General features: G+C 41.9%; 1 protein-coding gene across 3 annotated transcripts in view; it reads left to right on the top strand.

Moving 5' to 3' along the window:
• atxn1a (ataxin 1a) overlaps window positions 1-26879 on the top strand; it is a 400286-nt gene extending 373407 nt beyond the window's left edge. For all 3 annotated transcript variants that reach the window (XM_038797053.1, XM_038797054.1, XM_038797055.1), the window contains one exon: window positions 22702-26879. In XM_038797053.1, the coding sequence (XP_038652981.1) occupies window positions 22702-23232 (531 nt within the window). In that variant the 3' untranslated portion in view covers window positions 23233-26879. The remainder of the gene's footprint in view (window positions 1-22701) is intronic.
• Window positions 26880-27500: the final 621 nt, after the last annotated feature.

The raw sequence follows: 27500 nt of genomic DNA, 5'->3' as shown, positions 1-27500 counted from the left end.
AAATATGATGTGCCCTTAACCATTCCATGCTTACTTTCATGAATTAATAAGCATTTTCCCAAGTCAAGTCACTACTCACTTTGCCCTGAATTATCATTTCTAAAAGCCACAGAGGCAAAATTGATTGGCCGATAGTTGCATGGATTATCTTTACACTTTTTTGAACAAGGACCATAAGACGTATGAGCAGAAACAGGCCATTCGGCACATTGGGTCTGCTTCGCCATTCAGTGAGATTGTGACTGACATTTTTTTAACCTCTTTGTTTTAAATAAAATGAAAGGCAGCATTTCAAGAGTTTGCCTGATCACATTAAGTACCTAAATGTTGGAAGAAAGAGGTGAAATAAAGCATCTAGAAACAGGAGAAACCCATGGTTTTTCTCTTAGGCTCTGACCAGGAGAGCATCCCTGCTGTGCCTACGGATCTCTTGCATCTATCTGAAAAGGTAGACTGGGTCTCAGTTTTAAAGTCTTCTCTGAAAGGTGAGATCTCTGTCAGTGCAGCATTCCCTCAGCACTGCACCAGAGAATCATCCAGGGTTTTGTGGTCAATGTTTGTTGTGGGACTTTGACCAATCACTTTCTGACTCTGAGACAGGAGTACTGACACTGAGTCGCAGCCACTCCCTGAGTTGAGGAATCGGGGCCAATGTGTACAATAGACCAAAAAGCTTCCTTTTGTAATGGAAATCAATGTTTTGAGTCTATTCATCGTTAATTGTTATACTTTGCAACCCCTAAAAAAATCTTGATTTGACGTGAATCCTAGGGAACAATCAAAAGCCACTTTCTCACTGCCCATTGTGGCTCAAAATTTGAACTGAAAGAAACACTATCACTACTACTATCACTATGCATTTCTTATTACTTCACCCCACCTCCATCACTCTGAAACTTCCAGTGTTTCCTCTGACTCACCACATACATTGGCATTCAGCCATTTGTAAAAAATAGCAAATGTTTGGTAGTAGGCAGGAACTCGGCCTCTTGGCTTTTGTCATTATTTATGAGTCACTGGCAATTTGTTCTTAGAACCATTCAATTTGAATCTGCTCTTGTATGAAGCAAAACTATTCAAAAAATAATTACCCTGCATGAAGGAAGAAGCAATTGCCAGAATATTACTTTGTGAACAGCAGAATATTAGCCAGAGCCTCTGATATCATGACCACTCCAGTAGAAGAGGCTTCCTATCACCCAGAGATACAAACAAGACTATCTAAACTCTTTATTGATAAGTAGCCTGTTAAGCTGGTACAAACCCTTTGTAAGAATTATATTGCTTATCTATTGAGAAAGAAGCTGTTGTAGTGGGAAAACTTGCCATGTGACATGTAGGTGGTTTTCCGACCCCTAAGTTGCCACATTCCAAGATTATTTATGATTCTTGCAATACGTTTTCAACTTTGTTTTTTCCAGCCCAGTAAAATCTGTGGAAACTACCTGTAATGGCACATTGCTATTCTGATAGCATATCAATGGAAATATTTTTTCACTGAAATATTTCCGTAAGTGATAAAGTCTGATATTTATGCTACCAGTGTTTCTCACATGCAAACTTGGGGTTGTTAGATTTGTTACCAAGGCTGTTTATATGTGATGATTATGTCATTTTAAAAAAAATGTTGATTGCCACAATTCCTGCACACCTAAATCTGAATTGATGTACTAAATTGAGCCAGTGGATTATTATGCATCCCTTTCGACGACCAGAACTGGGATTGAATTAAGTCAAATGGTCTTTGACGAAGTAAGTTAGAGTGGCCTAAACTGAATTTCCACAGGATATAAATTCACATTACAAAACTGGCATTCATTTGTCAGACTCACTTGGATGCCATCAGCAGAGCTGGTGCAGAAGATCTAGTTATATCAGCATTTTGTGCAAACTAGACAAAGCTTCACTGCAGCTAACCCATGCTGCCTAACCTGAGGATAATTGATAATCATTCTAGATTCCCAAAATAGAAAGATGTACCAGTCCTCAGCATTAACATCTTTCAGTTTAATAAAGTTTTTTTAAAAAATCATCTGAGGATAAACATAAAATACTTCTGCGCACACTTCTATGTTATGTATCCTGTTGTATTACCCTTAAGATATGCACTTTGCAATCCATCTTGCTCTGTCTCAACTTCCCTACCTAACCTGTAGCCTTAGTACACCAGGTTATGTCATGGAGTCAGCACTCACACTCACTCACTCAATCAATCCCTCCAATCCCTCTACCCTGTCTCCTCAGTCATGCACCAACTGCCAATGAGATATGGTTCTCTGGCTTCTTGCATGGTCTTAATACCCACGACAAAAGATTTGGCTTCCTGTATCTCCTTTTCCAAAGCAGCACAGTTGAGGTCAGCAGAAAAATCAAACCTATTTGTCCTCAGTAGCAGGCCCAGATACTTTATTCATTTATTTATTTGGCAGAAGTCACTGGACACATTATATTGAATAGGTTATTTTCTACCAGAGATTAGGTAAAGTACAGCAAGGATGAATGATGGAAAGTTGTGTGTTAAAAATGCATAACTGAGTGACAGCTGACTTGAAGAATATTACAGGGTGTGTTAGAGATATGCAGTTGAGTGTCATATCTGTTGTTTATTCCTTCTGCAACATTATCCTTCACATAACACATGCTCTCAAATGCAAAATATACAGTAGAAATGTGTATATTTGCAATAAATATGCTTTTATTTTTGTTGCAAATCAACTCTACCTTACTCGTGCTAATGTAAATAGCTGTCGAATATGCAGACATGTGTCTCTGATGCTCTTTGCTGCACAGCACCTGAATTGATTTTGGAGTAAGTACATATACATGTTTGACATAATTCTTAGTCACATATCCTTTGTGCCCTGTACCAAAAAGTCTCCCTGTAAAATGCAGAAAAGAAGCATAAAACCACACATGTGTATTTGTATATATCAAAAATCTATTGAGCAGAGCTCCTGTGTACAAAACGGTGTGCGGCCTTAGCCTCGTGTTCCCCGCTGAGGCCCCTTTTACAATGCAAGTCATGTTGTATAGCCACGTGTTTCTCGGCACGCTCGCTATGAGACTGGTTCTCAATTAGTTGAATCGAGTCCAAAGTTACACCTTCTTTGCCCCGCCACCAGCCATTCCACCACAGGCTGGAGGATCTATTTCTGATGTTCGACGTTTACATCATACACAAGTCTCTGTTATAAATTTGGACATAGAAATTGGAAAGAATGTATGGACTATAGTAAATGGATAAGGAATTATGCCTGCATGTTCCAATTCAATTAAATCCTGTCCTCTAATCCTGCTTCACCTAACTGCACTTGGTCTTGACTTCTTCCTTTATCGTAGTACCTCTGGAGGGTGACTAATGTACGTGGGCAGTTCCCATTATAAATGGTGACTTAGGAATTCAGAATGGTAAATGCTGACAGGAAGTTTGTGTGGGTGGAGGAATAATACCTTGCATAATTGTTTATATGACTTGTGGAGCTCCAATTGCATTGCTCACAGAGTGAATGTGTGTATACTTAGTCTCCTAGCATTTATTGTGCATTGCCTTGCATTATTTGTCCTCCCCAAATGGAGTTCTCTTAATTAAATTCTAGTTACCACTTTTCTGCTCAGCACAGTCTATTGATATCTTCCTGAAATTTAGGGTTCCTTTCCTCCGTATCAATCACAGCCATATTTGTATTACCTGCAAACTCCTTAACCATGCCTCCTACATTGAAGTCTAAATCAAAGTTTTTCAAACTGTGGATCGCGGGGCTAAGGGTCTGTGTTCTGAATCCATTTGCCACTAACGCAGAGTTTCCAAACAACAGCATTCAGAAGCCTGCAGGGTAATCCGGCCTAAAATGTCAATTCAGTCCTCTGGAGGGAGCAGTAATTTGAAGGATTTCCTGTAAGCCACGCGGTTTCCGCCAACCCACCAACCCCTTCCTGGCGGCGGCTCCATTTCTAAAATCATGTGCCCCGAAACGTTTGGCAGATTCCTCAACCTCTGCTGCCCAAAGCTGCGGCCCAAGAATTCGCCCAGTTGTGGTCCATCTGCACTTCCACCCCATTGGACATGGACCCCATGTTTTCTGCCCCGATACAGAACACTGGTCTAGTGGATGACATTAAGAGGACCATACAACCCTCTGGGAGACCATCCTGCAACCGAAAGAAACAGAAAAAGACCATCAGGGACTCACCACCAAGGTCAGCCCTGTGTGTGTGCGTGTGCATGTGTGTGTGTGTACTTGCATACCTGAGAGCATTATGAATATTTGAGAACTTTTTTCAATGTACATTATGTCTGAGTTAGTTTGTCAGTTGTCTGTGGGCCAGTTTTAGTGTTGTCGGCATGCATCAATATTGGAGTACTTGTTTGCAATACCCTACTTTGAAGTTGAATAAGCTTGCATCAAATAATTGAATTGCATCAAAGCCAATTATAAATCAAGATTTTAATAACACTATCTTCAGGTTTATGGCTGTTTTACTTACACAAACCACAAATGGCTCTCTTACACTGATATTTGTTCTTGGTTCTCCTCAGCTCAGTCTTCCTCCTTCACGTCTTTGTTTACTCAAGGCAGTGTCCCACAATGAATGCAGGCTCACAATTGTTGTCAGCCCTCCAGTAAATCTCATGAGTATCCTTCATGTGTGACCCTTGACAGTGAGCTTTTATAGATGGGAGGACATCACAGGCATATATGATTCTGTCATCACTCAATGTTGACATAAATTCAACATACCAGAGGCTACTGGATATTGAATAAGAACAGGAAAACTAGATCATTTATTTTCCCTCCCTTGTCTGAGGGCAAGAACACTTTACAAAGAACAAAGAAAAGTACAGCACAGTAACAGGCCCTTCGGCCCTCCAAGTCTGTGCCAATCATGATGCCCTAACTTTAAAAAAAAACCTGCCCTTACTCGGTCTGCATCCCTCTATTTCCTCCCTATTCATGTACCCATCCAGATGCCTCTTAAATGTTGCTAATGTGCCTGCTTCCACCACATCCTCTGGCAGCGCATTCCAGGCACCCACCACTCTCTGTGTGAAGAAATTAACCTGCGCATCTCCCTTAAACTTCCCCCCCTCACCTTGAACCTGTGCCCCCTTGTAATTGACACTTCCACCCTTGGAAAAAGCCTCTGACTGTCCACCCTGTCTATGCCTCTCTTAATTTTGTAGACCTCTATCTGGTCTCCCCTCGGCCTCCGTCTTTCCATTGAAAACAATCCTAGTTTATTCAACCTCTCCTCGTAGCCAATACCTTCGAGACCAGGCAACATCCTGGTGAACCTTCTTTGCACTCTCTCCAAAGCTTCCACATCCTTCTGATAATGTGCTGACCAGAACTGCACGCAATACTCCAAATGCGGCCTAACAAAGGTTTTATATAGCTGCAATATGATTTCCAAACTCTTCTACTCAATGCCCCGGCTGATGAATGCAAGCGTGCCATATGTTTATCTCAAGTCTCTTTTTTTTCCCCCTAGTCTCTACACTTATTGGCCTGCTGGTCCAGTTCCCACCCACCACCACACTAGTTTAATTTAAACCCTCCCGAACAGCACTAGCAAACCTCCCGCTCAGGATATTAGCACCCCTCCAGTTCAGGTGAAACCCGCATTTCTTGTACAGATCCTACCTTCCCCAGAAGGCATCCCAGTAATCCCTATCTCTAAAGCCCTCCCTCCTACACCAGCTCTTTAGCCACGTGTTCAACTGTACTATCTCTCCGCTCCAAGCCTCATTAGCACGTGGCATGGGGAGTAATCCTATGATTACTACCCTAGAGGTCCTGCATTTTGGCTCCTGACCTAATTCCATGAAGTAACTGCAAGATCTCCTCCCTCTCCCTGCCAATGTCGTTAGTACCAATGGACAATGACATCTGACTATTTACGCTACTTTTTCAGGATGCCCTACAGCCGTTCAGACATCCAGGACCCTGGCAACAGGGCGGCAACACATCACCCTAGAGTCCCGCTTGTGGCCACAGAAACGCCTGCCTATGCCCCTGACTATCGAGTCTCCTGCTACTATCAGTCGCTTGGACTTGGCCCAAACCTGCTCGACAGCAGAACCAGTTGTGGTGCCACAGGCCTGGCTGTGGGTGTCTCGAACACTGTTTTGAATAAGGATATTAGCAAACGTCATGTGGTCCCAAAGGCCAGCTAGTTGGCCAAAGTGTGTCCCAGGTAATAAGGTTTTAAAAATAGTGGTCTAAAACATTGAGATATATCAGCTTCATTCGTAGAATGAAGTATCACAGCTAAGAAATAGTAATGAACACCCTATCACAATCGTCTTCCCCAGGTTGTACAATTTCACTGGTTCACTTTAGCAGTGCAGCCAATCTAGTTGATTGAGATTAAGAGTGTAGTACTACTTATCCTTGAAATTTGTACTGTGTAATCCTTTGTGTTGGGACAGTGGAATTGGGTCATGATGATGCCATGGAGTTCCTTCACTATTCTATTCAGACCCTGTGCTGATCTACACTTCATGGCAAAGGGAATAGATGTATCTTTGTTATCCCGTATGTTGCTTGTTGCCCATTTCCACAAACTCCAGCTCTGAGTTTTGCCCAAACCCCAGAGGCACCACAGAAAATTCACGAGAAAAATTTTGAGAAGAAAAAGCATACAAAAAGAGTAAAAGGCAGACAAAAGTCCATAACCCTGCAGTGCTCAAAGTTCTTATTATCCACAATAAATCTCTGTTAATCCACTGGGAACATAACATTGATATTAAGACTGGGGCATAATCTGGAACTTGAGCCAGTTTTGCCAAAAGGTATACCCACACTTCTTCACTCATTGCTTACACCCAGTGTATAAAATCTCATGAATCAGTGCAGTCAATCAATATTATCGATTGTCATCTATTATTGACTGGGACATGGCCAGTGTTCCAGGGACTAATTCAAGTTTGCTGTATTAAGCTCATTTAAACTGGAAATTTGTTCAAATAATTGTTTGGTTCTTCAATTGCAGCAATTAGGTGAGGGCATCTGGTCTCTCCAGTGCAAAGTTTAGTGCTTGTACCGTTTTTTTTTTGTAGAAATGTGTTGTGAACTGTTCAGAGTAGCCACCACCCTCCCCGTACATTGGTACTGAGGGGAGGGTACCCTGTTTCTCCAACACAAAATTACTGTTTGCACCGTTTGGCCTTGTATATATTTTTTACTGTTTTAATAAAAAGATATGATTGCTGATAATGGGTCTTGTGCTCCAAGGGCAGATCAATTGACTGAATTTAAAGTAATCGTAACATGAGTAAGAAAGTAGACCTGAGTGAGACTCCAGTGGATGGTTGGTTATTGTAGCTGCAGGTCTTTAACAATGGTTTAATGTGACCATGGCTGCCATGTGCCTGAAACTCTGAGTGCATTTTAATGAGCACACATGAAAGAGCAGAATCAGCAGAAAATCAACCTCCTGCCCTGGGAGCATGAGCAGCTTTATGAGCAGAGGCTGCTTCAGAAGAACTGACTTTTGAACCTGCTACTACTTTGTGCATTCATATATCACTTTTAATGTAGCTAAATGTCCCAAGACATCTCATAGCATTCTCAAAAAAAATTGACACAGCTATATCGCTGATATTAAGGCAGATAACTAAAAGCTTGATCAAAGTTGATTTAAGGTATATTAAAGAAGGAAAGCGAGGTGGAGAGTTGAACGGGTTTAGGGAGGGAATTCTAGATTTTAGAGCTGAAGGCATAGTCACCAGTGATTAAAATCAAGGAAGCTCAAGGGGCCAAAATTGGAGATCGCTGTGTTGTAAGACTGGATAAGGGTATAGAAATGGGAAGGAATGAGACCATGGAGAATTTAAAACCCCCAGTGAGCTTTTTGAAATAGAGGTCATGTTTAACCAGGAGTTAATCTCGGTCAGTGAGCAGAGGAATGCGAGGTAAACAGGACTTTTGGATCTTGTATTTCTCTCTTATGGGGACTGTGAATTGGATTCAATTCGAATTTGAATTGGTTTTTGGAGCAAGCAAAGAGATGGATGAAGGGTTTGCCCCGTCCAATCTGTGCATTGGCATTGTAACATCAAGAAAGTGGAAGTGTCCTGTTCATACCCTTTCCAACCCCTTTATTTTTGCCTTTATCATTTTTGATCCATGGATGCTTAATGGACATGTATTTATAAATCCAGCAGCAGAGAGAATGAAGAATTCAAGAAGTTGCAATATATGGTGCTGCTAGCTTTGGACAGCCAAACCCAGATTTGTGGCTTCCGAGAGAAGGGGTGGGACTCCATTCAATTGGTTGGATGGTGGCCAATGAATTGGTCAAAAGGTCGTATTCTGCCCTATAACAGGTGGTGATTGGATCCTACCTGTGTAGGATGATCGCTCACTCGCTCTCTCTCATTCTCTCTAACACATTACAGTCTGCAAACAACCAGAGACCTGGGTGTAACCTTCTCCTTATAATTTTCTCCCTCCCCTGTTTCCGTGTTTGTCTGCCGTGTGTGTGAAGTAGAGGGGATTAGGAATTAGATAATGGTTAACCGGTTGTATCTGCTGCATATTTCATTATAGTTCTTGTTAAACATAAACAGTAATTGTGTTTACATTTACAAACCTGGTGGCTGTGATTGTTGGGCAGCCAAGGGCCAAAGATTTCAGGCATTTTTCTATTTTGTGACTCCGAGTCAAGTGGATCTGGAATTGACTGCTCACTAGCCCAGGGTGTTGTGACCGAAAGGAATAAAGCATTTTAAAAAAGATGCAGCCAGAGTTAAGTTCATTGAGTGTGGAAGACGGGAGGGTGGCCATAGAACATTACAGCGCAGTACGGCCCTTCGGCCCTCGATGTTGCGCCGACCCGTGAAACCATCTGAAGCCCGTGAAACCATCTGAAGCCTATCTGACCTACACTCTTCCATTTTCATCCATATGTCTATCCTGTGACCACTTAAATGCCCTTAAACTTGGCGAGTCTACTACTGTTGCAGGCAGGGCATTCCACACCCCTACTACTCTGAGTAAAGAAGCTGCCTCTGACATCTGTCCTATATCTACCACCCCTCAATTTAAAGCTATGTCCCCTCGTGTTGGTCATCACCATCCGAGGAAAAAGACTCTCACTATCCACCCTATCTAACCCTCTGACTATCTTATCTGTCTCTATTAAGTCACCTCTCAGCCTTTTCCTCTCTAACGAAAACAACCTTAAGTCCCTGAGCCTTTCCTCGTAAGACCTTCCCTCCATACCAGGCAACATCCAAGTAAATCTCCTCTGAACCCTTTCCAAAGCTTCCACATCCTTCCTATAAAGTGGTGACCAGAACTGCACGCAGTACCCCAGGTGCGGCCGCACCAGAGTTTTGTACAGCCGCAGCATGACCACGTGGCTCCGAAACTCAATCCCCCTACTGATAAAGGCTAGCACACCATATGCCTTCTTAACAGCCCTATTAACCTGGGTGGCAACTTTCAGGGATTTATGTACCTGGATGCCGAGATCTCTCTGTTCATCTACACTACCAAGAATCTTGCCATTAGCCCAGTACTCTGCATTCCTGTTACTCCTTCCAAAGTGAACCACCTCACACTTTTCCGCATTAAACTCCATCTGCCACCTCCCAGCCCAGCTCTGCAGCTTATCTATGTCCCTCTGTAACCTATAACATCCTTCAGCACTATCCACAACTCCACCGACCTTCGTGTCATCTGCAAATTTACTAACCCATCCTTCTACACCCTCTTCCAGGTCATTTATAAAAATGACAAACAGCAGTGGCCCCAAAACAGATCCTTGCGGTACACCACTAGTAACTGAACTCCAGGATGAACATTTGCCATCAACCACCACCCTCTGTCTTCTTTCAGCTAGCCAATTACTGATCCAAACTGCTAAATCACCTTCAATCCCATACTTCCGTATTTTCTGCAATAGCCTACCGTGGGGAACCTTATCAAACACCTTACTGAAATCCATATACACCACATCAACCGCTTTACCCTCATCCACCTGTTTGGTCACCTTCTCAAAAAACTCAATAAGGTTTGTGAGGCATGACCTACCCTTCACAAAACCGTGTTGAGTATCGTTAATCAACTTGTTCTTTTCAAGATGATTATTAACCCCATCTCTTATAACCTTTTCCAACATTTTACCCACAACCGAAGTAAGGCTCACAGGTCTATAATTACCAGGGTTGTCTCTACTCCCCTTCTTGAACAAGGGGACAACATTTGCTATCCTCCAGTCTTCCAGCACTATTCCTGTTGACAAAGACGACATAAAGATCAAGGACAAAGGCTCTGCAATCTCCTCCCTGGCTTTCCAGAGAATCCTAGGATAAATCCCATCTGGCCCAGGGGACTTATCTATTTTTACACTTTCCAAAATTGCTAACACCTCCTCCTTGTGAACCTCAATCCCATCTAGCCTGGTCGACTGTACCTGAGTATTCTCCTCGACAACATTGTCTTTCTCCAGTGTAAACACTGATGAAAAATATTCATTTAACGCTTCCCCTATCTTCTCTGATTCCACACACAACTTTCCACTACAGTTGTGCATTAGAATAATCAAGTCTTGAGGTAGCAAAAGCATTGGTGAGGGTTTCAGCCGCAGATCAGCTGAGGCAGACACATTCAGGAAGTGGAAATGGATGGTCCTAGCAAAGCACATAAATGTTGGAGGAAGCTCATCTCTGGGCCACCAAAGTTCAGTCTAGGATGGTTGCCAAGCAGTGGGATGGAGTGTGGTTAATGTAAAGCTTCAGTTTTCCCTATTCAGTTCTGCTCATCCAATACTGGATGTTTGCCCAGCAGAGATGCTAATTAGAGACAGTGGAGGGGTCAGGAGAGGTTGTGGTGACGTAGAGGTCAGTATAAAAGTGTTGCGGAGGAGTAAACCGATTATCTAGCCCCGCTACTCTTCGGGTTCTACCAGTGGTTTAAAGGTTTAATTCAATCACCAAAATGGCCAATTATTTATCTTTACTATTGGTAGACCCAGAATAAAAGCAACTTTAACCAGGCTTCTTTCAATAAACTAAATGATTTATTTATTATAAGACAAACGTTTTAAAAAACAATTTGCAAGAACTGGGATACATAATTCTCTGGAAGTATAACTATCCCTTTTTAAAAGACCCCAGCACGCACATTCACACAGGTGCGCATGACAAACAAAGTTTGCATCAATGTGCTTTGAAGGATAGGCTTTATAAAATAAAGGGTAAGGGTTTTTGGTACAGTAGATCTGGAGCTTCCTTGTGTGAAGACAGGCCATTGATCCCAGTAGATGACCGCACGTTCTCAATATTTAGAGCTGAATAAATTATTCTCGTCTCAGCTTTTCAATTTTCCAAATGCAGACATGTTATGCACAGATGAAGATTCTCTAGCTGCAGATTGATGGAATCCACACATGGAATTTCAGGCCAGACAGGGAGAGCACGAGTTAGGGCAGCCTTCCTTCTTGGCTTATTTGCCAAACACACTGATTTCAAAAATAACAGGCCCAAATTTTAAAGCTTCTCTGTCATGAGATTTCCAGGAGATCACTAGCCTTTGCCTTTATCAGTCTTTTTTCCCCATCAATTAAAGTGATTGCTGTTCAAAACACACACACACACAGCTTATTCAGGTACCATCTGGTCAAGTGGATTTCTTGAAAAAGGGAAGCTTGCTCCCAGTCCAAAGGTGAACTTGAAAACTCTACTTTTTAAAAATAATGCAAGTGACCAAATAATACTCTGTCTTTCCATAATTTAAAACAAAAATCCAGTTTGTGAAAATATGGTTTTCTAAACATTGATCATGGAACTCACTCCAATGTAAATTTTTATTTTACTCACTTTTAAATTCCACAATTTTCATGTTATACCTGTTATTCCACTCAAACTGTGACTCTATCTAGGCGGGACCTTTGCTCCAAGCCTATCTGTTTTACAAATTATAACCAAAAGGAATGGCTGCTTATCGGTAGCAAGATGCTGTTCTGCTGACTCTGGGTGGAATCTCCCTCTCCCAACATCAAAAAATGCCCTTTTAATATTTAGAAATTGACATTACAATTACATGCTGTTTCATTTGAGTCATTTCTCACTTCTGTTTTTTGATATGATGCTTGATTTTATTTTCAGTTGATAGTTTCGAAGCTCTCGAATAGCACCCATATGTAAATAGGGTTTTCCTGAAATTTCAGAAGCAAAACATTAGCTGATCTGGTTTAAGAAATGTGAATTGTAGTGTAGGTTTGGTGATGCCCACAGATATTGCAACTGTTCTAGGGTTCAGGGTGTTGCTTCATATAAGCACAGCTGAAAAATGCAGATGGTGAGAAATAAATGTTTTTAATGATAAATTAAAATAAGTTCAAGTTACTGTATCTTTAACTGTTTTTTCATCTTTCTCTCTGCAATTTCCTTCCTTCAGCTCCTGAGCTAGGATATGGTCCACAGATGACGGTTACCGTCTCATTTCTCATCAAAGTGACCGTTATTTATGCTTAATCCTAGATAATTGAGTGTCTAAAATGAAATGTTGTTTTCTTCCGACATAAATGCGCACATCCAGCAAGTTGTAGAAAAACATATTTTGGGAACAAATTATTTGAGCATAACTGAGATGCTGAGAGGCCAATTGTAATGTTTCCACTCAGCATAAACTATCAGACTTGAGACGTTCATACTTATTGGATATGTTTAGACCCATGTACCTTTAGAAGACAGTTGTGTTTAAAAATAATTGCGCAAAATTGAGGGCAGCATGGTAGCATTGTGGATAGCACAATCACTTCACAGCTCCAAGGTCCCAGGTTCAATTCCGGCTTGGGTCGCTGTCTGTGCGGAGTCTGCACATCCTCCCCGTGTGTGCGTGGGTTTCCTCCGGGCGCTCCGGTTTCCTCCCACAGTCCAAAGATGTGCAGGTTAGGTGGATTGGCCATGATAAATTGCCCTTAGTGTCCAAAATTGCCCGTAGTGTTGGGTGGGGTTACTGGGTTATGGGGATAGGGTCGGGTGCTCTTTCCAAGAGCCGGTGCAGACTCGATGGGCTGAATGGCCTCCTTCTGCACTGTAAATTCTATGAAAAGGGAGCTCAGCACTGTTTCACTTACCTCACAAGTCTTGCCACAAATATCATGGGCTGAATTATCCACCATCGGGATACTCCGTTTTACCGGCAGCCCAGGGATTTCCCGACGGTGTAGGGCTGTCCCACAATTGGAAACCCCATTGACCAGCCAGCGAAATGGAGAATCCCGCCGGCGTGCTGAACCAGAAATGTGGCGCAGTAGGATGGAGAATCCTGCCCATATCTGCGTTTGATGGTTGCACTGCATGTATCATGCCTCCAAGTTCTGTGACTTGCTCTCTGTAAACAGCTGTTCAGAGGCAGACAAATGCAACCCAGGTTTATTTTGATCTGATTTAAGGTTTAGTCATTGTTCATTCGGTCTCTCAAAGGTATGGCCAATATTAGGAGCTTGCCATCTGACCATTCAGGGGTGCAAGCTAGCGGCCTTGTGCAACATGACTGCAGTTCTGGGTCATGTCTGTGTCTCCTTTGCTTGGGTCTCATGCCCAGATGAAAAGCTATCAAGGAGCCAACTTGTAAAAACCCTGTCAACTTCGCTTAAGGTGATTAATAAAAGATATAGCTACACACATCCCAGCATGTCCTAAACCTCCTCTCTTCTGCTTCCACCATCTTATATCCATGTTGTGCATGGAACTTTTAACATCAATTTGTTACAAGCTGTATGATTTAAAAGAAATGACAGGTCAAGAGTAATGCAGTCTGTATAAATGTGGATGTGGCGCAGTGAGCAACCTTGCAGCTTGAAATCCTTATGCTTCTATAGGGGATGTTGCATTGATTTGAAATGAGTAAGACTACTGTTTTACAACCTAATTCAACATATAAAATTCTGTTTACTATACTACTGGAGTATAAATACCTTCATCACTTACGTAAATCAATCATCTCCCTCTCACCGGCTCATGCCTTGTCCTGGCCGCTCTTCCCTGCCTCCCCCACCTCCCAAACATGGTCACTCTCTGTGCCTCAAGTCTGTTTCTCGTGTAGCAATGGTAAATTCTCCAATAAGATGTGGCACTGTAAGGCAATGCTTGATGTTAAACCACAAGAAAATAGAGGTGACCAAATGGTTCATCAAGGAGGCATGTTTTAAGTAGAATCTTGAATGCCAACAGAGCACAGTCACATTATTTATAATTGGAAAAGCAAATTGATACTAAACAAATTTGACCTGTTTTTCTCTGTAATATTCAGTACTTTGCTTTTTAGGTGATCAGATTTCTATACAGTACCATAATATGGTTTTCAGAAACATGGTTGCACAAGGGCGCTTGCCAAGCCAAACCAAATTATATCTGAAGGGTGTATAAAAATGCAGGCGTTATAAGGTCCCCTGGTGGTTATGGTACTGGATTAGAAAACCACAGGTCGTGAATTCAGATCCTACTCTGGCAAGTTTTGAAATTGAAACCTATCTGGTTATTTCTCAGCTGGCATGAGAAAAATAACCATGGAAATATTCAGATTGTTACAAAAACATATTTTGATTTTCTGATTGCCTTCAGAAAAGAAAGCTTGTTACTCTTCTACTTGTAGGCTAGGCCATACAAATGATGGCAATCTCGCACTACCTTTTTTATTTGTTCACAGGATTTGGGCATCGCTGACTAAGCAAGCATTTATTGCCCACCCCAGTTGCCCTTGAGAAGGTGGTGGTGAGTCACCTTCTTGAACTGCTGCAGCCCATGTTGTGCAGGTACACCCATGGCTGCTAGGAAGGGAGTTCCAGGATTTTGATCCAGCGGCAGTGAAGGAAGGGCAATATAGTTCCAAGATGGTGTGTGACCTATAAGGAAATTTTCAGGTGGTTGTGTTTTCATGCATCTGCTGCCCTTGTCCTTTTTGGTGGTAGAGGTCACAGGTTTGGAAGGAGCTTTGGTAAGTTGTTGCCGTGTATCTTATAGGTTGCACACATTGCTAGTACTGTGCTTTGGAGGTGGAGGGAGTAGTTTGTGGTGGATAGAGTGCCAATCAAGCGGGCTGCTATGTCCTGGATGGTGATGATCTCGAGTGCTGTTGGAGTTGCACTCATACAAGGGAATAGAGAGTATTCCATCATTCTCCTGATTTGTGCCTTGGAAATAGTAGACAGGCTTTGGGGAGTCAGAAAGTGAGTTACCCGCCGCAGAATTCCCAGCCTCTGTCCTGATTTTATATGGCTAGTCCAGTTCAGCTTCTGGTCACTGTAACGCCCCCCCCCCCCCCGATGTTGGTTGTGGGGGGGAATCAGTGATGGTGATGCCATTGAATCTAAGGAGAGATGGTTTCATTCTCTCTTGATGCAGGCAGTTATTGTCTGACAATTTTATGGCACAAATTTAACTTATCAATGGTGTCCAGATCTTGCTGCATATGGACATGGGAGTTACGAATAGTCTGAACGTTGTGCAATCATCAGTGAACATCCCCACTTCCAACTTTATGATGGAAGGAATACCATTAATGAAGAAGCTGATGATGGTTGGGCTTAGGACGTTACCTTGAGGAACTGCTGCAGTGATGTCCTGGGATTGAAATTATTGATCATAACCATCTTACTTTGTGCTAGGTAAGGCTCCAACCAGTGGATTCTCCCCCTCCCGATTCCCATTGGCTCCAGTTTTGCCCAGGCTCCTTGATGCCACACTTCGTCAAATACTGTATTGCTTTGACATCAAGAGCAGTCACGCTCACTTTTGGTTTGCTGTTTGGGGGTGTTGTCCATTATATTGGTTAACTTCACCCCAAAGTATCTAAACTCATTTGCTATACTTGCATTTTTATTTCTTGCAATGCAACGAGTTCATGCAAAAACAACTACGTTTACAAATTAATTAACCTCGAGTCCACAGCCAGTGACGTGCAGGGGGGGGGGGGGGGGGGGGGGGGGGGGGCGACGGTGCGTTGGCCCCGGGCATCCATTGGATGGGTGCATCAGCAGATCTTCCTCAAGGCTCCCCTTCCTCCCGTTCGCTTCTACCCGCAGCGTGTGCGTATGCATGGGGATGACGTCAGCAGCCGCTGACGCTCCCGCGCATACGCGGACTTCCGCCGGCCGACGAAGTCCCTTCGGCCCCGGCTGGCGTGGCGCCAAAGTCCTTCCACGCCAGCCGGCTTTGTCCTGGATGGTGTCAAGCTACAGACAACGTAACCCGTGCAGAAATGGGCAACATCCCACGTCTTCCTGTGGACGGCTCAGCTTGATTAAAGTAGTACATAGGGCTCACCTGACCAAGGGTAGAATGAATGGTTTCTTTCTGGGAGTATTCCCGGGAACTGGCCATCCACATCCATACCTTCTGGTCGTGTCCCAAACTGGTAAGCTTTTCAGTCTCCTTCTTTCGCACCTTGTCAGCAATTCCTAACGTTGATTTCGAACCTTAACCTTTGGTGGTCATTTGCAGGATGGCGTAGTTGCTGGGGCTGCAATTAGGGTGAAGGCAGATGTCCTCACCATTGCCTCGTTCGTGCCTGGAGGCGAGTTCTCCTGGGGTGGAGATCTCCTACTCCGCCCAGCATCTTGGTCTGGTTGGGTGACCTAATGGATTTTTTTTCATCTGAAGAAGGTCTAGTACATGGTTCGGGGGTGGGTTCTACCTTCTTTAAGGAGTGAGTCAGCGCAAGATTCTGTGAGGGGGGGGGGGGGTTGTAGTTTATAGGTAGGCATAGCGTTTTTTTCTTTTTGTGTGAGTTTTATATTATTTTGTGTTTTACCCACGATAGTTTCGGTTTAAATTTATTATAAATAAAAAATCGTCAATAAAAATATTTTTAAAAATATCAAAATGCAGACCTCCTAAAACTACAGGTTATATACCAAAACATATGAATTAGATAGTCGCAGCAGTAGGATAGCAAGTTGTGAGGAGGACACAGCACAGAGTCTGTTGAGGTTCCCCAGAATACACTCCCAAAGCAATCAGTGAATCGTTGTCAGCATCCACTTTTATGCTGTTAGTCTTGTGTTGAATGTAATACACTCAGGTTCTAATTGCCATACTAAGTTGATAATTACTTCCAAATGTTCTCTCTGGCCCTGAAGGCTAATTTATATTTGTGAAATATCAAATTTCTGATCAAAGTTTTGTCAAGTTTACAATAATGTAGGTCCTTTCTTCACCTGATCAATCATTTATTAAAATTGAAAGTGAAGTTTACACAGTGCCAAGTTTGACGTTATGAGAGGCTTTCTGATATTCATTCATGGGATATGGGCATGGCTGGCAAGACCACTGCTGCCTCACAGCATCAGGGACCCGGGTTCAATTTTGGCCTTGGGTCACTGTCTTTGCGAAGTTTGCACATCCTCCCCGTGTCTGCGTGGATTTCCTCTGAGTGCTCCAGTTTCCTCCCACAGACCAAAGATCTGCAAATTTGGTGGATTGGCAACGCTAAATTGCCCCTTAATGTCCAAAGGTTAGGTGGGGTTATGGGGATGGGGTGAGAGTGTGTGCCTGGATAGGGTGCTCTTTCAGAGTGTTGGTGCAGACGGCAAATTGATTTTGTGCAGTTATCCATGTCACAAGGAAACACGTTTGCCGGTGTAACTGCCTGAAGGATTTTGCTGTCCCTTGGCCCCAGTGAGAGCGTTGTGACATGCATTCAAAAGTGTGGCATCGGAGGAACTATAATGGCACAATGCAAGACTGACCTTGCTTTAAGACGAGTGCTATTGCCGTGCGCATAAAGTGGGGGAGGGGGGGGTTGGTGCTACTTGAGTCTTTGGGACATACAATCACGATTTGCCCCGGGCACCAGACCTCTGCACGCCACTGTCCACAGCTGCCTCGCGCGTCATGGTTCAATTCCGGCCTTGCGTGACCTGCTGTGTGGAGTCTGCACTTTCTCCCCGTGTCTGCGTGGGTTTCCTCCACGTGCTCCAGCTTCCTACCACAGTCCAAAGATATGGAGGTTAGGTGGTTTGGCTATGCTAAAATTGCCCCTTAGTGTGCAAGGATATGCAAGTTAGTTGGGGTTACAGCGGTAGGGTGCTCTTTCAGAGGGTCAGTGCAGACTCAGTGGGCCAATGGCCTCCCTCTGCACTGTAGGAATTCTAGGGTTTGATTACAAGTACTTTTGTCTGCGTGTTCTCTTTTGATTTATAGAGTCATAAGGAAGATTTATAGGGCAGCACGGTAGCAGAAGTGGATAGCACAGTGGCTTCACGGCACCAGGGTCCCAGGTTCGATTCCCTGCTGGGTCACTGTCTGTGCGGAGTCTGCACGTTCTCCTGGTGTCTGCGTTGGTTTCTTCCGAGTGCTCCGGTTTCCTCCCACATTCCAGGTTAGGTGGATTGGCCATGATAAATTGCCCTTAGTGACCAAAAAGGAGAAGAGGTGTGATTGGGTTACGGGGATAGGGTGGAAGTGAGGGCTTAAGGGGGTCGGTGCAGACTCGATGGGCCGAATGGCCTCCTGCACTGTATGTTCTATGTTCTATTAATCAGTGATCTGTTACTGTCCAACCAGTTGTACCATCAAATTTGCTTTGGTTTTATTGATCAATCAGTGCAACTTTCTTAAAGTCTAGGCATTAACATAGATTTGAAATAAGACATTTGCCTCAAGGGGGTGGTTTGGTCATTTCTGTTCTGTGTTAGCAGGGCCATCTGGAAATGCCAAACATATTTCTGATTCCTATGATATAGAATTGGTTATATTTCCCACCAACAGCATAAATTATTTCTGAAGAAGTACTGGTCTCGAAGCATAAGATTAAAACTGTATAGTATTACCAAAGTAATATATCCAGTGTCTTAACTTTGAGAAAATAAATGCAAGAGATGTCATCTTTCCCACACCCCATGTACTACTGTACATCATGTGTTTGCTAATTATACTGACTCCACTTATCTGTCACCCATTCTATTTTGTTGGGCATTACATGATTAGTTACTTATTTATTTTGCCATCTGCTAATTTATTTTTGGTGGTGTAATTTTACATAAGAAAGTTAAATGTATCTTGACGTTCAGTTCTTCACGCCCAGTAATTGTTTGTCATCTTGCTTTTATCTTTCCAAGTTGTCAGTCATACAAACTCATTTGATTCTGATGAATGGTGACCGCAGACTATCTTGTGAATGGTGAATGAAAGGTCTCACTTTGATACCAAATGGTTGAACCTTCTCCCTTGTCAATTTGTTCACCCAACCGCTGTCTTCTTAAATTGTTGGTACTGCTGTAAAGACTGCAGGTCTCTGTGATATCTGGTCAAGAAATATATTTACTTCTGCCAGTGTACATGAAGTAACATTCATTGTGTTGCAGCCAAGGATATTTTGGAGTTTTCTTACACCCAGATATCGGTTGTTTGTACTTTTTTCATTTTTTCATTTATTTTCAACATCGGTGATTACTGAAAGAACTAATTTTTCCAACAAGCCTAGTTGCACCTTTAACCACTCTATTGCCAAGCTCAGGATGAGCTGAAGATATTGACATGATGGCATGTAAGACCATACTTTGTAAAAGTGGCCACATACCCTGTTAATGTAGCTGCAATCTAATATGTGACAATGAGCACTTGAACATAGGAGCATAGGAAATTGGAGCCCTTTTGAGCCTGCATGGCTGATCTTTTACTGCGGTGCCATTTTCTTGACGCTTTTACTATTTAGAAACCTATGAATATACTATGAACGTGACTGAGCCTCCACAGCCCCTGGGAGTAAAATGTTCCAAGTTTTACCAGCCTCTGAGTGAAGAAATTCCTTCTCATCTCAGCCCTAAATGGCCTACCCTTTATTCTAAGACTGTGTCCGCTGGTTCTAGACCACTGTGGTTCCTCCCCCACTCCCCTCCCAGGGGAAATATACTTCCTACATGTATCTTACCGCAAGGGCAGCACGGTGGCTCAGTGGGTTAGCCCTGCAGTCTCACGGCGCTGAGGTCCCAGGTTCGATCCCGGCTCTGGGTCACTGTCCGTGTGGAGTTTGCACATTCTCCCCGTGTTTGCGTGGGTTTCGCCCCCATAACCCAAAGATGTGCAAGGTAGGTGGATTGGCCACGCTAAATTGCCCCTTAATTGGAAAAAATTAATTGGGTAATCTAAATTTAGAAAAAAAAAAATCAAAAAAAAAAATGTATCTTACCGTATAAGAATTTTGTATGTTTCAGTGAGATCACCTCTCATTTTTCTAAACTCTAGCATACAGGTACACTCTCCTCCTAGGACAATCCTGCCATCCCAGAAGTCGGCCTAGTGAATCTTAATTGCAATAAGCTGCTGGACAATATTCGATTCTGTGGCCAATATTTAATAAAATATCAATCTGAATAAAGGTCCTTCATATCCATCTGTGAAGTTTAGATATCTTATTGTTTTAAGGAATATGGGATTTCCAGACTGATGGCCTCTGAATGCCATGTTGAGCAAGCTCAGATTGGGACAGAGATAAGAGTGAATGATTATTATTAGCTGCCATTAGATCATGATGGTTTGGACCCTGCAGTCATATGACTGAAACTAACTTACAGGGACTGTGGTTTAAAGAAACCCTGAACAAAACAAATTCACCAGAGAAACATTGAAACCCCAAGAAACATCTGAAATGGCTGAACCATCATAGTTGAAAGTCTTCGAGTGAAACCAAAGTACCATACTTGTTCCAACTTCCAAGTCCACCTGAGAACTAATCCCTTGGCTATTTGTCTGCAAGAGGCTTTGCAGCTGCATGAGAATCCTTTCCATATCAACTCGGCTAAAAAGGCCTGCATCGATATATAGTCTGAGTTATACATTTCGAGCGCGATTCTCCCAAAACGGGAGAAATCGTAAGGCTGGCGTCAAACCCGGGCGGGTTTGACGCCAGCGCGCCCCTTCCCGACCGGGAACCGATTCTGGTCCCCGGTCGGGGCTAGCAGCCCAACGCCGTAAGCTCCGGCATCACGGGCTTAACGAATTTCGTTAAGCCCGTTTGCCGGAGTTAGCGCCGGCTGACGCGTCATATGACGTCAGCCGCGCATGCGCGGATTGGAAGACTCCAACCCGCGCATGCGCGGATGACGTCATCGCGTATTTGCGCGAAACCCGCGCATGCGCGGGCCGGGATGCCTCTCAGCCGCCCCGCGAATGGATACTGCGGGGCGGCGGAAGGAGAAATAGTGCGTGGTACTGCCGTGCCAATCGGTGCCATGGCTATAAAAAGCGAGTTGTTCCCGCCGTTTTTACAAACGGCCAGACCAGGTGTGTTTGCCGTTCGTAAAAACAGCGTAAAGGGCTGGGACTTCGGCCCATCTATCAGCTGTGAATCGCTGCCGGCCGTAAAAAAACAGCGGCAGCGATTCGTGTCGGGAGTTGGGCGGGGGGGGGGAGAATAGCGGGAGGGCGGGAAAAATGTCGGGAAGGCCCTCCCGCTATTCTCCGACCCGTCGTGGGGGGTGGAGAATCGCGCCCTTCATTTTTGTAGTTATGGCTATAACTTGACCTGCATCTAATCTTTGTGTGAGTGAGATGATTGATTGAGATGTTAAGTTTCAAATATCTGAGGCAAGTCAGTGTAATAAATAACCTTTATTTTTGACATAATCAAAACGCCTGTTGCTGGAGTTTATTTCAAATTAAGAAAAATCATTCTTGAGGGTGAGGACTTGCAGACAACCATCCTGATTATGGACTGGAAGGGGCCACGCAGAATCTGTCCATAACAAGATGGCGATTTTGTCACCAACCAGTTGTAATTAGATGCATTATGATTGCATACCAACATCATAAGTATATGAGTTTGTACATATGGCAAACAAATTCATTGTTGACACTTCTTGAAAACAGGAAACGGACTGTTCATAAAACTGTGGATTAAAAACCACGATTGGTGCTTTTGTACTTGCAGAACAAACCAAAATTTGAAGGTGTAAAGTTCAAATTTGCAGTTGAACAATGCTTAACTGTAAAAGTGATGTAGACGTTTTGAACATGGTCTTTCTTCCTTTACCAGGGATGGAGAATTCCAGAAGTTACAGGCAGTTTTTAAAGATCATGCCTTAATTTACAATTACCTTAGCAATTGTAGATTGTGACCCTTCAGTATTACAAGCAAATAACACTAATTGGGCCCATTTATTTTTCAGAGTAAATAGTCGTTTTGGTGTAGCCATGTGCAGATGTATTTAGTGTAAGCTTTCCTTCGCCATGTCTAGTTTTTTTTATTTCTTTAGCCTACTATCATTTTAATGAATGCTGCAGCTTTTAGAGCAATGGGTGAAACCTGGGACCGTGTATTTCTAATCTAGTATACTTTTGTACCAATAATCAGAATTGATTTTGTTTTTCTAAATGCTCAGAATTTGCTTTGCAGTCATGAAGCCAACAAAGGCAATGAGGGAGGGATTAACATGGGATAACCATTAAAGATCCTTATGGTGTCATTTAAGAAGACATTCCCCTTTATTGTTCCAAATCTATGTGCATGCTTCATCTAGTTCACATTGAGAGAAATGGGTCATTTTATTCCAAATGCTCACTTTCATTCTGATATCTAAAACTTGCATTTTGATATCTAAGCAGTGATTGTTATTTCTATTTCTTTTATTGTGGGATTATTTTTGTCAGCTGCTAATAGCAAATAGACTTGTATAATTAATGAAGCTCATGTTTTGAATGTTGCGTTTAAACAGATGAAAGCTTACGATGTTGATTTTGATTTCCAGGTCAGTGTTGAAGTTCTGGTGGAGCACCCTTTCTTTGTTTTTGGAAAAGGCTGGTCATCATGTTGCCCAGAGAGAACCTCTCAACTCTTTGGTTTGCCATGTTCCAAACTTTCTGTTGGCGACGTTTGCATATCTCTTACACTGAAAAATCTGAAAAATGGCTCTATAAAGAAAGGACAGGCTATTGACTCGACTGGTGTCTTGTTGAAGCACCCAAAGAATTATAGTATATCTGAGAACAGGCCCCGTCACTTGGAGCGAGAGAATGGGATTGTTCAGGGAAGTGTACCAGTTGTCTCAGAAAATGGCAAACTGAAGTTTTCTGAAACCATTACTATACAGTCTGCAAGGTCTTGGCTCAACAGAACAGAGGTCGGGAGGCCTCCAACGAGGAAAAGGAGGTGGTCTGCTCCCGAAACACGAAAAGTAGAGAAGGCAGATGAAGAGCAGCCATTGAATCTTCCCAAGCCTTCCTTCATTCCTCAGGAGGTTAAGATTTGCATTGAAGGACGGTCCAACGTAGGCAAGTGAAGGCACTTTGGGGAGCGGCAGAAGCTCAAATAAAATTAAATCTATAATACTGTACTGTAGACTTAAAGCTAGAAAAAACCCCAGTATTTACATGTTATCTGCTTGTTATTTTAGTTTTTTTGTTAATAACATGTTGTAATAATTTCAAATGGTGTTAAGGAGGAGACTGGTAACTATGTTCTTTCCACATAGCTCTGACTTCACTGTTTATTGAATGCTCTTATGAAAATTCTCACCAGGATTATTCCTATCATGATTAGAATCCATTAATGTCTTCTCTAGTACTGTTTTTTTTTAAATTCAGTTCATATTTAGTGATGATTGGTGCCACTTTCTTTTTCCCCATGTTCACTTGAATGTTGTGCAACACAACAAAGTGACAGGATGGTCTTTAAGCACTTGCAATTCAGTAATATTGATTTACTGGTTAACTGGTTTGAACGCTCAAAGTCATACCAAAATGACAAGTTTAGTATTATCTGTAAACGCTGTCATCCATATAGAGCTAGATACTGAACTTTAAAGAAAAAGGAAACTGAAGAATGATGTTGTCTAGAACGAATTGTCAATTCAAGATGTTTGGAAGAATGAGAATCATTTATCTTGATTCTTGTGTGAATGATTATGTATGGTAGCAGTAGTCCACTGAAGACTGCTTGATCAGAAAGCACTTTTTAAATGTAATGCTTCAAAAACAGGGGAAAAGATCCCAGAAAGTTGAAACAAAAGCTGGAAAAGAAAACTAGGGTTATCCAGTGTTTAACTGTTGTACTTTTAAAGCATTTGGCAATTTGCACACCTTGAGAGTCAACAATCATGCAGTGAATCTGTCAGTTGTTGTTTTTTTCTCTACCTTTTTTTGAAAAAGGGGAAACTTTAAAAAAAAAAGATGTAGCGATCATTGCTTGGCCTGCCTTAGCGTTGGGACCTTCCCACAGTGTTGTTTCATGGGATATTGAGTTGAGTGGTTGACTCAAAAGTCTATCATATCTAATGAAATTAATCTCTCTTAGGACAGCTCAGAAGGATTTCGGTAAATGGTTTCAGTAACTTGCCGTTTTAAAAAGATATCAAGCTCCTCGATTGCAGATTTTTCAAAATTGAACATGGTTTCAAATAGTGTAATAAAAATGGTTTATCTACTTATATGTTACACATGAATGTCAGTGTACACCAGTGATATCTTATGATTTTTGAGAAATGTACAGGATTTTACTCATTCAAATCTTTGTGTTCTCAGTCATCTTCAAGTAGAGCTTAAATTAGAATGTTTTAGTTTGACATGCACAGCGCTTTTTGAAGTGCAACACAAAAACACTTAAAATGTCATTCATCAAAAATGCAGTATTTAAAATGAACAAAGGCTCCTTTTGATGACTTTCTTTGTTTCGTAACAGGTTCTCATACAAAACTGAAAACTTGGACGTGAACAGGGGGTGATAACTTTTTTAACTTGTGCAAGTAACTAGAAGTTTAGCGAGCATTGGAAACTCTAATTTCTTGGCTTTTAGCTGGCACTTGCATCTTTAAGATTGTATTCCAAAGCTGTTTCAACATCTTAATGGGGAGGTGGGGCGGCAGGGGGTTGGTGAGACAAAAGGCTCAAGTATCGCAGAAGTTCATTATGATTAAACCTCTTGGCGATGCACCAAAATAGCTGGGCAGGTTTCAGTATATTGCACATTCACATTGCTTGGTAATGATAAAATGGAGTTTCTGCTCAGTAAATGCATCAGCCCTCTCATTAACTTGCTCAGGGCAGTCACATTCTTTTATTTTTCTTAATGATAGATGGTAAGAGGTAACTGAAATGGAGGAACAATGGAGTAGAAATACATATGAGATTTTAGATAAAATAATCAGTACCACTATACATTTAAATAGGTGATTTTCTTTCCCCCAGCATGGAAGCAGGGACTCATTTAACTGACTGACTGGTTCTGCTTAAGAAACACTACAGGAAATAGTCAGGCGCAATGCGAACAATTCAGCTACTTATTTTATTGATTTATAAGTAAGAATTCCAGTTCTATAAAAATGCTAGGTAACATCATTTGATTCAACCACCTATTACTCTGAATTTGTTTGCTTGTGCAGTAACCTTTTGTTCAAAGTGCCAAGTTTAGTCTGATAGTTCACATCCTTTAGCTTACATTTGATAAAATATTATTTGCATTTCTCGCTAATCATTGTACTGCTGCCTTTTTTTAAACTGAGTCCCTGGCCTCCTTTTTAAAAAATAAAAATAAAGCTGTATCAGAATGCAAGGAAAGCTTTTTTTCATTTACAGTGTAACCAGATCAGCCATGTGCCTCTACAAAGTCTGATTTGCAATAGTTAACTGACAGCAGGTGATTTTTTAAAAGTTTGTAGTGGACAAAAATAAAACAAGAACTCACACAAAGGTAGTCAGGGTAATCCCACCTGTATGTAGACAGTTACAAATATTTAATGACTGTTCCTATAGTAGAGATTTCCACCTACAACACCTTTTTTAATTTGTCTGGACAGGATGATTGGAGAGATCTGTAGAACCCTTTCACACCTCTTACTCAGGGATGGGGCTGGTGTGCATGTGGAACACTGATGTAACCGGAAGCAGCACTTTCACTAACTCTGAAGCCTAATTTCTTTTTAACAGACCTAGCCTCAAATAATGTTACCTTACTGATCAGATCATCATAGCACTGTATCTTGTTGGAAACTTGTAAACAAACTGCTTTTGAAAGGTTTAACAGTGAAGGCTTACTCATATCGATTAGTACAGGTAACATGAACCTATTGCACATGGAGATTTGAATGTTGGTGGAAGGTTACTCAGTTTTTGAAAGGCTCAGATACTGTTTAAACTAGCTTTGACTTTCATACCTTGTAATATATTTGAGGGGGGAAAAACCATTAAAGAAGCTGAAGGTTAAATTTAGTTGTACATTTTAATTTGTAATGTCCAGGAGATTGATCTGTTCAGGCTGTGGAGAGGATGAAGTACTGTACAAAGAGGCTTTAGACGTGCAGCCAGTTTGTGAATAGTTCCCAAATATGAACTGCTGCTCCTGAGTTTGCTATGTTTTTGGTTGTTAGTACCTATTGAAAGTTTTATGTCTTCCATTGAGAATCAATTAGAGGCTACAATTGTCTTTTTTGTTTTCTTCATGGACTGACTAAACTGTGGTCACCTAATGGCAATGGCCAGTAGATGCAGGAAAATGGGGGCGGGAAAAATGTTTTGCACCTTACTGATGATGAGAGAGTTTTTTCAGTGCATAAATACATAGTTAAGAGCTTTCATTGTGAAAGGGGGACGTTTTCCGTACACGTGCGTATTCTATGTAATTCCAGTGTACAATATTGTACTTGCACTAGCTTTTTTTAAACAATTATACAAATGGAAGAATTCATATTCTATTTTCTAATCGTGGTGTGTCTATTTGTAGGATACACTCGGGTCTGTTGAATTTTATGGTCCCTTTCTTTGATGGTGCTTGCAGGTTTTCTAGTTAGAAGTTATTTCATTATTATGATAATATTTGATCCAGACTTTGAACAAATTTTGTTTTAAAGAAATTGTCTGTATACCAGTACAAGTTTATTGTTTCAGTATACTCGTACTAATAAAATAACAGTGCCAACCGCAACTGTTTCCTCTAGTTGCTTGCTTCCAGTTCTATTTTTTTTGCTGCACTTTATATCAATCACTTGACTTCACAGCCTCATCAGACAAAGCAGTTTAGTTATGGAGTACATGGTGGGTCTCATTATTGTTCACAAGAGTTCAACAGGGTTGCATTCACTCGAGATGATACCAATTTATTGCTATCCAAGTTCTATAATATATGGCATATACTTCAAGGAAATGGTAATAAAGAACAGAATACGAAAAGTCACAGGATTGCGGCATGACACTTGGAACTGTGTAAGAAACCAGTTTTAAAAAGGAGACAAAGTGCTTTTGACATTGCGCTGCCTTTGTAAAAACATTTGCGAGCCTAGGAATTAAGTTTCCTGACCAACATGTACCCCTCAAACAAAATCACTTTTTAAAAAAAAAAGCTGGTCATTATCTTTGCTGTGCACAAATTAGCTGCTGCATTCCTTTCAGCTGAAACTGCACTTTAAATACTTTAATAAAAACAGTGGTGGAAATACGTAGCATTTGCTCTTGTAAGTATACAAGTTACACAGACTTTTACAGTGCACTGACCAAAATAATTTTGGGCACCATGCTGCAAACGAGATATGCTTAGATGGCAGCACGGTAGCATGGTGGT

The sequence above is a fragment of the Scyliorhinus canicula genome, chromosome 5, assembly GCF_902713615.1.
Source record: "Scyliorhinus canicula chromosome 5, sScyCan1.1, whole genome shotgun sequence".
NCBI classification, from domain to species: Eukaryota; Metazoa; Chordata; class Chondrichthyes; order Carcharhiniformes; family Scyliorhinidae; genus Scyliorhinus; species Scyliorhinus canicula.
This window is presented reverse-complemented; position numbering and strand designations above follow the sequence as displayed.